At 44.5% G+C, this 11,053-nt stretch overlaps 1 protein-coding gene across 7 annotated transcripts in view; it reads left to right on the top strand.

The window, feature by feature from the left end:
* The window catches only part of LOC102385647 (coiled-coil domain-containing protein 57-like), a 22,801-nt gene extending 12,096 nt beyond the window's left edge, over positions 1-10,705 (top strand). For 4 of the 7 annotated variants that reach the window (XM_025195455.1, XM_025195458.1, XM_025195459.1 and 1 more), the window contains 6 exons: positions 911-1,019; positions 4,607-4,708; positions 6,707-6,864; positions 7,007-7,081; positions 8,374-8,574; positions 10,538-10,705. In XM_025195455.1, the coding sequence (XP_025051240.1) occupies positions 911-1,019; positions 4,607-4,708; positions 6,707-6,864; positions 7,007-7,081; positions 8,374-8,574; positions 10,538-10,604 (712 nt within the window). In that variant the 3' untranslated portion in view covers positions 10,605-10,705. Of the gene's footprint in view, positions 1-910; positions 1,020-4,606; positions 4,709-6,706; positions 6,870-7,006; positions 7,082-8,373; positions 8,575-10,262 lie in introns of those variants that run through there. The other 3 variants (XM_025195456.1, XR_003092362.1, XM_025195457.1) reach the window with 3 other exon arrangements.
* The last annotated feature ends 348 nt before the right edge of the window (positions 10,706-11,053 follow it).

The raw sequence follows: 11,053 nt of genomic DNA, 5'->3' as shown, positions 1-11,053 counted from the left end.
TTCCTGCTTCACATTACCACACTAACTAGCTGCATATTGAAGGTTGTGTCTCTGTGAGAATTTTTTCAGCTTGGAGGAAGATCTGAACATGAGAGGTCTAGTGGCACCCCAAATAGGTTAATCCTTACTTGAGCAAGGAGTTGAACTAGATGTGACCTCCTGAGGTCCCTTCCAACCCTAATTTTCTATGATTCTGTGGTGGCCTTCTGGATTAGGTTGTCAGCAGTACCCAAAGTATGTGAATAGATGTCCAAGACTGGCATAATTTGTGGAGTATAGAACTGACTTAAAGGAGTGTGAGAGAAGCTACAGCAGGCTTTCAGAATTGTAAATAGAACTGTTACTGCTTGATTTTTTTATCATACTGATTTTAAAAGTAGTTAAAATACAAGCAACATCAATTTTGTTTCAACACAAATGTGTAATAGAACTTACTTCACCACTTTGAAAGTCCCTAGCCTTGTCAGACTTCTTTTTACTGGATCTCCTGCTGTGTTGTTACACTGTTATAAAAGCAAGGCGCACCTTTTTTACATTCGCTGTTGAAACAACTCACCAAAGTGTGACATATATTCTGTCAGTAATGTCCTTCAGTCCCGTGTGGACATCTTTCTGGAAGCCCAGCCAGAGGTTGCTTCCTTGGTTATGCAGGAAATCAAACTAGATGGTCACAAGGGTCCCTTCTGGTATGGAAAAGCTATGAATTGTTAATTGTTTATGTATTATTTAGACTTAAAATATTGACCTTGTGTTTATTTGTAGGACGAAAGTTTTTATTATGTACTTTTTGAAAAATGAAATTCTTGCATGTTAAATTTTTGTGTATACTCTGTTGCTGGAAGGACCTTCCATGGGAGTCCGTCAGCAGGATACATTAGGTCATATTTTCACGGAAATTTGTTTTTTATAGTTCCAAGAACAATGACATCCACCAGCACCGTGAGGAGTATGTGAAGCTGAAACAGCAGCTGGAGAATAAACTCCAAGAGGTTGAAGGAGAGCTTGTTTTACAGAAACAGGTACAGGGGTTTACAAAAGAGTTTTGTGTTTTGGGAGCCACGCTAGCTAGATTTTTCTACATTATAATCCTTCCGTTTTTTTTTATAGGAGGCTGAAAGGATGCAGTATATCTCAATATCCTGGATAGGCACTTAACAAGTAATCATTTAGACATTCCTTCATAGCTGTAATGTCACATTCATATGAGATGTGCAGTAGCCTTGCTTTACTGTTCTGTGTGTCAGCAGTGCTTGTGGTTCTTGCTTTACTTACTTGTTTGGCAACCTCTCCTTCTGAGGAATCAGTAAGATTGTGTTTAGTAATTTGAGAGAGTGTAAGATTCTTATAAGGATACATCCAGTGCACTGTGCTAAATTTGCCAACCTTGAAATTTCAAGGAAGGTCAGCTCCTCTTAATCAGAAACGGGTTTAAGCAAACATATAGGCTGTATAATCACAATGACATGCCAGCATCCTGTATTTATAATTTCAGGGTTCCTTTTTTCCCCACAGTTGAGGGGATCAAACCTGGGTAAGCCATTAACTGTCGTAGACTGCTTGTTAACATGGCTATCCCAAGGAAGCCATAAATTGCCGCAGTATTATTAAGCGGTTTAAGCACCTAATTAATATGTAAAATGAAATATCTTAATGAAATAAAGAAATGGACAGCAAGTAATACTGACTATATACATGTTTCTAAATAATACCTTTTAAGTACTTAATCAGACTCTTAAACTGAAATACCTTATGAAAATAAAGCTGTACTATGCACAACATGAATTGTAACTAATACCAACTATATACACTTTATTAAAGGATATTATGAGAGAGAGTTTACTGAAACTGAATGTTAGCCTTGAGACAGGCAGGTCATGCTATGTATTAAATGTGAGCATGCTGCACCCAGCCACAGTCATTGGAGATATTCTCTATCTCTGTGGGCTGATCACTTGTCTATACACTGGGATGGCGCACTCAGCATCTACCGAGGTTGTTGGACTTGTGAGACAGTGTCTTACCAGGGCATAAAGATGTCAAAACCAGTTACAGACAGACTCCCAGAACACAGGCACAGACAGAGGCATCTGGCACTCTTTGACAAAGCTCACGTAGGCAGCATGTTCATCGTCATGCTCTTTCCCCCATCCTGGGATTGCTTTTAGTAGCTGAGGGTCAAAACTCAGCAAAGAGATCTGGTTGAGGTCCAAAATATAAAAAGCCCTAAGGAAGGGGGCAGCTGGCTAGCTGAACTGTGGTGGAAGTGACAGGTCGTACCTGTAGTAATGTTTCAGCTTTACAGCTACTGCCTGGACTAGCTCCCTTCTGCTCTGGTTTTCAGAAGGGCAGCTTGACAGTTCTTGCAATGCCTTGTCTTTGTCCCAGCTTATCAAATCTGTCACCTTATTTTGTGCATGATGGATTGCAACTTGCCGGCCTTCAAACCAGGTCAGGAGTTCCATGAACCAGGTGGCAATGTCGGCCACAAGCATCACTTGATCTTGAATGTTGCCTTGCTTGAAGAGTTCGCAAAGCTTTAGCATGCACTGTGTGCTGGGTGCGATTTCCAGCGCCTCACTCACAAACTGGTGGTAGTGCTGTGTGTACTTGGTGTGGTAACGGACTGTGTTGAACCAGGAATTCCACTGTATGACCACAGGTTCCGGTGGCAGTGGCACAGTGGCATGTGAGTGCCCACTTTGACTGGCAATGGACACCTTGTACCGAACCTTATGACCTGGACAGTGCTTGAAGCATTCCTTGGAGTACTCGGAGAAAGCCTTGCACGTATACATGGCATTGTCAGACAGGAATGCTGAGATCTTGATAAAGTCTATGCCATAGCTGACAGTTACCTTCACGATAGTGTGGGATACAGTGGGAAAATTGACAGAGGTGAGGTGGACTGGCTGAGTTTGGTTAGTCCAGCTCCCCAGTACAAATGTGCAGTATGTAGTTGTTCTGAGGGTCGGTGGCTTAGCTAGCCACAATAGAAAAGGAATCATACTCTGCCCAAGGCAGCCTTTGTGGACTCTACATGTGAAGCAATCACTGAGGGAGTTAGTCCTGGTGAAGCTTGTTGGCACACAAAACTGCTGGTGTTGGGCACATTTTGTTTTGGGTAGTTCCTTAACTTGGGGTGATCAAGTTTCTCTAGTGCAGTGGTCACCAACCAGTGGATCTTGATCCACCGGTAGATCCCGGAGCCTCTTGCGGTAGATCTCAGAGCCACTTGGAGTTGATCTGAGGCTTGGGTGGGGGGCTGAGTGCCCACATGCATGCATGCGCATGCCCCAGGTCAGTCCGTGGTGGAGGCAAGGGGCGGGGGCTAGATTGAGGCCCCCGTGGTGAGGGACAGTGCCTCAGAGGCAGGAGCAGGGTTAAATTGAGTGGGGCCCTGGCCGGGTGGGACTTACCTGCTGGGTGGGGTGGGGGAGGGGCTGGGGTGGCACCAACGCAGGGTGGGTCTTGGGTTGCTTTTAAATGCCAAAGGTGATCTTCTACTTTAAAAGGTTGGAGACCACTGCTCTAGTATGATGCTGGCTGCTGTAAAAGCCTCCATGAGGGGAAAAAGCCATCTCTCGCCTTGCCAAGCCACTTTCCATGGTCTCTTTAAACAGGGAGGACATGGTCACTTGCTTCTTGCTCTGACCTTCAGCCTTTGCAGCAGCCTTCCTCTTCATGTGTGCCTTGGACTTCAGTTGACAATTGATGCTGGATTTCCTGGACACACCCAGAGTTAGATTGTAGATGGTACAGAAGAGTCTGCCACCATCTGTGTGCAAGGTCCCTGCCGAATACTGTCTTGTATGGTCCACCGCTAAAACATATTTGGCAGTCTTAGAAGATTTTTTTTTTTATTCGTATCTTCTCTTTCTCGTGCAGAGTGACCAGGCATGCTACAGGAGCATGCCTGCAGGCGCTTTAAAAGCTGGTGCCAAAACCATCCCTTCTTCTCAGGCTGGCCCCTGACTAGCTTCTGGACTGAGCCTACATCAGGGGCTCAGCTTTCAATTTGCTCCTTCTCCCCCCTCTTCTTCCCCACCATGCCTCAGGATGCCAGGGCTTCCTGCCCTTTTCTGTTTGCAGCTCCCCTCCCCCTCCCCCATCCCGCTCGCTGACTGTTTTCGCACTTTTTTTCAGTCTCTTCATTTTTGCAGTCCCTGTGCTTTTTTGCAGGGGACCTACTGATTTCATGGTTTCTGTGAAAATTGCAGATCAGGTAGGTCCCTATATGTAAGACATTGTTTTATGTAATGCAGGAACTTTGTTTTCACTGACCTGTTTTTTTTTAAATTCCCCAATATTATCGTGGCACTGGTAGTGTTCTATTCATGCAAGCAGTGTTAGAAAATGTAACATATATCAGATACCTGGTTTTAGTCAATGTGTTGTTAAACTGTTTTCGGAGCATATTGAAGTAACGCAGTGGTTAGAACACCAGTGATGGTTGGGACATGGCATATACTGGAGTACCTATTATTATATGTATTAGTGAGGCTGCACTAGCAGTAGCAACAGTGGGAAATTGTTTGCAGTGAGTGTATGCGTATGCACGTGTTCGTGTGCATTCATAGAATTACTTATATACTGTATTCCACTACAGGAACTGCTGGCAGAGTTTGATGCAGAAATGAAAAAGAGAGAACTTGAGTTTCAACAGCGGGAAGATGAGACGAGTAACTTAGTTTTGTCTCATAAACTCAAGGTAATTCTCATTAAGCTTCTTTTTTTTAACCTAAAAAGGGCACATTTTATTACTTTAATCCCAAATTTTATTTATTCTGTAAATACATATAAAAGTTATGTACTTCCTTGCTTCACCGGTAGATTGAGGGTGTTGTTCCAGGACAGTAGAAGATAGAAATATTTGAAGGGTGAATTTTAAATTTTGCTCATGGTTATCACCAGTGAGAAAAAGTGTATATGGGTCTCTGGAGGCCTTGTCACATTCTCACAAAATTAGTCAAGAAATGTACAAAAAGCATAGATTCTGCACAGGAAGGTCAGTTCAATGTAATTTGAATAAGATCTTTCTGTTACTAATATCAGTTTATTTTAATAAGTTGTTTTAGTTTTTTAAAAGGGCTTATGAAGTTTATACCACTTAAAGCCAGTTAAAGTATATGTTGACCCTTTTGTAATAAATAGTGTGACAGAAGGTCGCCTAGAGGCCAGTCACTACTTCGGTCCACCCACCTGTCTAGGCAGGCCAACCATCTGACTCTCCTGCCACACCTTTGTTGTATTTAAATAGTTGTTTGTAGGTGGGAGACTGCCCATTTAATTCCCTAATGCCAAGGGCATAATACACAGCTCCAACCTTCCCTTTACTGTGTCCCATGCCTTGCAGATGGCATCCAAAAATGACTTCCAACTGTCCCGGCCCCATTGCTGGGTTGCACTCAGCCTCTGGCCCAAGCTTGGCCTCAGGTGTCGTTAGACATGCCTGGACCACATGCCCCCTCACTGGGGCCTCTGCTCTGGCTGGCCTACGCATAGTCCTGCAGGCCCCCTCAGACCCTACTCTACACGGCCTCTGGCAGCCCTCAGCTCTGCCCCCTTACTAGGGCCTCAACTCTGCCACCTCACTAGGGCCTCTGCTTCTGCTGACCTACGCATAGCCCTTCAGGCTCCCTTGAACCTTACTCTACGTGGCCTCCAGCAGCCCCGTCGTCCCCTCACTGGGGCTTCTGGGCCTTACGCCCCATGGGCCTCCGGTCCCTCTAAGTGGACCTGCGCCCTGTCTCAGGACCCACTCAATGGGCCTGGAACCCATGTTAGACCCCATTCAGTGGACCTGGGCCTCTGTGCTTTTCTGTCAGGGTATGCTCCCCTCGCCTTTCCCCTCCCTGGGATACCGCAAGGCAACGGGGGCTGAGGCTTTACAGTGTCCCATCCTCACCTTTCACTGGGGAGGCACAGGTGTGGCATTTCCTGGAGATTGCCCCACCACACCATCCTATCCCAGCAGGGTGTAGTTTTAGGTCATGCCCCAGGACCAGGAATGTCCTCCATCCCCATAGTTCCTATCCTGAACTTCCAGGTGTTCTGGGAGCAGCAGTACATTACTCCAGCCGGAAGATGTTCACTCTTCAGCTCCTCCGTTGCAACTCCTGGCCCTGCTTCCTAGGCCTGGTTTTATACTCAAGCAGCCAATCAGGCAGCCTTCTAGTTGCCATGTCCTCCTCCCCCCCCCGATTGGCTATGTTATTGCCTGCAGGCTGCTCTGCTGCCTGCTCAAGCCCTTGCACATAGTGACAAAGACTTTATTGGTGTGTGTGTTGTTGTGACCACCCTGGGGCAGGGATTGCAAACTTTTCTCCAAGTGAGTTAGTCCCTAAGGGCCATCTATACACATACCCTGGGGGGGAGGGGAGCACTTTAAGTAGAGTGGCTCTGAGAGCTGATCTAATTAAAGCGCCCACAGTGCTACGTATATTCAGCATCCCATACTTCAAAATGACAGTGGGGGCATTTTAACTAAAGCTCATTCAATGAACTTTGGTTAAAGTGCCCCCACTGCCATTTTGAAATGCGGGGCCAATGAATACATGCAATGTGGAGACTGCTGGAGTGCGCTAATTAGCACACTCCAGCAGACTTGATTAATCAAGTCTGCTCCGAGGTGTGCCAATTGGCACTCCAGCGGTCTATTTCTAGAGGCTTTTTTCTAGCTTTAAGGTTTGTTCTCTTTCTTTGAAAGGTTAACTTATTGAGCAGAGAACTGGAGGTTTTGAAAGATGCTGGGATGAAAGCTGCAGAATCATTGCAAATGGCAGAAAGGACTAATCTGAGATTGGAAAAAGAGCTCAAATGCAAGGACTGGGAATTTAAGGATCTTGCAGCTGTAAAAGATGCTCGGTATTGTACGGCTCCAGTTATAAATGAGGGAAATTGCTTTGCAGCTTGCTATTTACTCTTTTCCTTTCCATACTTCTTTCATCTTTTAGGGGCAGAACTGCTACTTTTTACTTTATTTCTTTTCAAATGATTGCTGTTTTAGAATAAAAGAATTAGAAGGTAAACTTCATTCAATGAACCTGATGTGGAAAAAAGAGGAGGAAACGTTTAGAAGAAAGTAAGTATTGTTTATGTATAACACTGAGAATAACAGTGGTTTTTTATGTTCTTTTAAAGTAGAATTTTTCACTCTGGGACAAGGTGCTGGTTTTGACCTATAAGGCCCTAAACCAGTGATTCTCAACCAGGGTGACTTGAGATCCTCTTAAGGGTTCCATGGGGTGCCACACAATATTAGCAATTTTAGGTGTGCAATGAGCATTCATAAGATAAACCCCAGGATTTCAAATAGGAATCCATATTGTCAAAAACATTATGAGCTGATGTGATCTTTCTGAGTTCTATGCAACAGAAAAGTTGTTTTATTATTTTTCTGTAATAAAACAATGAGTGAAAACTAAGATCTGGCGTTTTCCAAAGAGTGTCTTGAGTCTATGGAAGTTGAGAACCACTGGCCTAAGTGGTCTGGGCCCTACCACCGCTTTCTTTATGCCCCGTCTTGATCCTTAATGTTAGTCGAGGCACCTCCTGCAAGTACCATCTGTGACCCAAGTTTACCTGGCAGAAACACGTGGGAGGTCATTCTCCCCTGTCACCCCGCAGCTTTGGAACTCCCTCTCCCTTGAGGCCCACCTGAGCCTGTTGTCAATAGGGCTGCTTTGCATGGAGGAAGTTAAGCAACAGTTTAAATGCTGTGCTGAATTGGAGCCAGTCTCTTTACAGTTGTATATCATAGATCTCTCTTCTTTTGTCATTTTAGTCCGTACTGATTTATTCCTTTGAACAGCAGTATTTCCGGTGGGGAAAAAGTTAACTTGTTTTTGCTGATAGATGAGGTTCAGTCTAATGCTTTTAATTCTTGATCTGTCAGCTTCTATGTTTAGTTCTCTAGACTAACAACAAACTGGGCATGTCTACACATTGCCCTACAGCAACGGAACGACACACTACATCACCATATGATACGCTACAGCTATGTAGTGATCACATGTATCTATACGTCATCACCAGCTATGTCACCATAGCAGCATGCTCCCCTTCTGTAGGATGCTGCTACGGCGATGTAGCTGCAAAATCTAAGCATGTGCTGCATGCATGCTGCAGTAACAGCCTATACTGTGCTGTGTTTTAGTACTTCCAAAAGAAAGTACTAAAGCATGACACAGTAACAGCGTTGCTGTGTGGCAACGTGTAAATGCGCCCACAGTTGACAGGAATATTTGTTCGTTCTCTTCAACTGCTCTGTGGTGCAGATCATTTGGGTAATTGTGCCTCTTTATTTTAAATCTTGGCATCATGGGAAAAACCTAAACAAACAGTAATCTTATTTTGCATATTTATGGTTTTTAGACATGAAGTTCTGGATCGCTTTGCCAAGGAAAAGGAAGCAGTACTAGCTTCAGTGAAAGAAGCTCATGCTGAGCAAGTACAGAAGTGGGAGAATCATATAAGAGAACTGCAAATAAGCCATGAAAATCTGGAAACAGAATTGCGTAGAAGTGAATGGAGTCAAGCAGATTGCTTGAGAGAGAAAGATGCTTTTATTGAAAAGTGAGTATGACTTGATTTGTCTTGGAGGAATTCAGAACATCAAGGGCAGTGTTGTGCATCACTATGAATTTGAATAAAAAAGTATGCAGGGGTTTCGGTTGTAGCCGTGTTGGTCTAAGGATATAGGCAGACAAGGTTCCTTGGGTGAATTTGATATCTTTTATTAGACCAACCCAAATGGTTGGAGAATAGTTATTAAGCAAGCTTTCGGGTTCAAAACCCCTTCGTCAGGCTCAGGAAGCTGCAGCAGTTGGTGTGCGCTCTTCCTGGATGGGATGAAAAGTGAAGAAGCCAGGGGCTGGGCTGGGCTGGGGAGTCAGTTGCCAGGCAGATTATAATGTATCAAAAATCCAATGTCTATGTTTAGTCCCTGATCTCTAGTATCCAGCAGGCTGATGAAATGGAGCTCATAGGCTCGTCTCTGGGAAGTGTTGTGTAAATTTCCCTTGAGGATCAGGACTGAGAGATTGGAGAGAGAGTGGCCCTCCTGTGAGAAATGTGCCCCCACCGGTAATTGGGTGTTTCTGTCTTTGATGGATTTCCGGTGTGCGTTCATTCTGGTGCGCAGTTGTTGTCTGGTCTCTCCTACATATCTTCCATCAGGGCATTTGGTGCATTGGATGAGGTATACTACATTTCTGGAGGTGCAGCTGTAAGATCCTGGGATGCTGATGGCTCTGTTGTGGGGTGTAGTAATAGTGGGGGTGGTGGAGATGTGGGGGCAGGTTTTGCATTTCTTGTCATGGCACGGTCTGGATCCTTTTGGTGTGTTCTGGGGTTGAGGAAGTTTGCTTCTGGTGATGAGGTTGGTGAGGTTCGGTGCTTGTCTGAAGGCTAGGATGGGTGGCTCTGGGAAGATCTTTTTAAGAATAGGGTCTTTTTCTAATATGGGTTGCAATTTTTTGAGGATTTTCCATACAGGTTCAAGGGATGGGTGATAGGTCATAACTAGCGGTGTGCGATTTGTGGGTGTTTTTCTTCTGTACTGCAGCAGTTCTTCACGTGGTATCCAGGTGGCTCTTTCAAACGTGCGATCTACCTCTCTGGAGGAGTGTCCTTGCTGGGTGAAAGCCTTTTTAAGATTGGTGAGGTGGCGATCCCGGGTGTTCTCTTCAGTACAGATGCGGTGGTATCTGAGGGCTTGGCTGTATATCACTGCTTTTTTGGTGTGTTTCGGGTGATTGCTGGTTCTGTGCAGATATGTATGTTGGTCTGTGGATTTCTTGTATACTGTATAATAAAAAAGTATAGTTGTCCAAGTTAGACTCATGCCCAGGTTTACAATTTTTCAAATAGATCCAGTGTTGTATTCTTTCCTGGGGGAAGGTATCAATATCATGAAATGTTGCTCTGTAGAGAGCTTTGTTCAGTATAATGTTATATGAAATAAAGCAGGACTCTGGAGAACATGCCTAATTGCCTAAAACTATCTAGTCAGTGAGGCAGGGCTGTTTTTTTTTGTTTGTTTGTTTGTTTTTTAACAGAGTGCTTTGCTCAATTGTGTCCATGCACAGAGGGGGCATTGTGTTCAGGACACAGTATTCTAGCACTAGGAAGCAGGGTTTTTATTTGACCTTCCTATGTTAAAAGACCATTAAAGATAAAAAGCAAAGCATTCTAGAGAGATACCAAAAGTAGGTTACATACACAATTTTTTTTTCTTTTGCTGTTTCACATCTTTGTTACAGTACCATCATATGCTCTTATTTTTGTGGTGTCCCTGCCTTGTTCTGGATGCATACTGGATAATGCAGTGTGAATTAGGGAAGAGATAGGGGAAAGATAAATGAAATTCTTCTTTACATCTACAAGTTGTCAGAGCCTCACAAAATTTGTACCAGGCTATTGAAGGAAGTGATTAAAGAAATTTTGGCACCATTAGCAACAATATTTGCAAAGTTGTGGACTCTCCGCAAGGTCCCAGAAGACTAAAGAAGGGCTTACGATGTCTATCTTTAACAAGGAGAAAAAAGAAGACCTGGGGCATTGAAGTCCATCAGCCTGGTTTCAACACTTGGGGAAGCTACTAGATCAACTTATAAAAATATATAAGCACCTAAAGGAGGAAGACGTGATCAGCAGGGATCCTGATTTCCAGTCATTATAACAGAATAAATTTGAAATATCTATATATTTTGACATTTGACTTTGCATTTTTTATCATGGAAAATCAGAGCTCCCCCTGCCTCCTTTACTTTACCTTTACCTGCACCCCCCTCCCCTGCTTTGTGGTACTGATCAGCCCTGATATTCTGGTGCCCTGCTCTTGCCCAGGCCATTGCTCCTCGCTCCCAAGCCACAGTCCCCCCAGCCCTGCCAGTCGCTCCCGACCCACAGTCATGTTCTCCTCCCCCTTACTCCTGACCTGCAGACTTGCAGCCTCCCACCTCCCTGCTGGTGCCCCTCACTACCAATCTGCAGCCCTCTGTCCCCATCAGGGCCCCTCAGTCCTGACCCACAACCCCCCTGTCTCCCCTAG

The sequence above is a fragment of the Alligator sinensis genome, unplaced genomic scaffold (assembly GCF_000455745.1).
Source record: "Alligator sinensis unplaced genomic scaffold, ASM45574v1 scaffold1644_1, whole genome shotgun sequence".
NCBI classification, from domain to species: domain Eukaryota; kingdom Metazoa; phylum Chordata; order Crocodylia; family Alligatoridae; genus Alligator; species Alligator sinensis.
The sequence above is the reverse complement of the archived record's forward strand: the minus strand, read 5'-3'. Positions and strand labels throughout refer to the sequence as shown.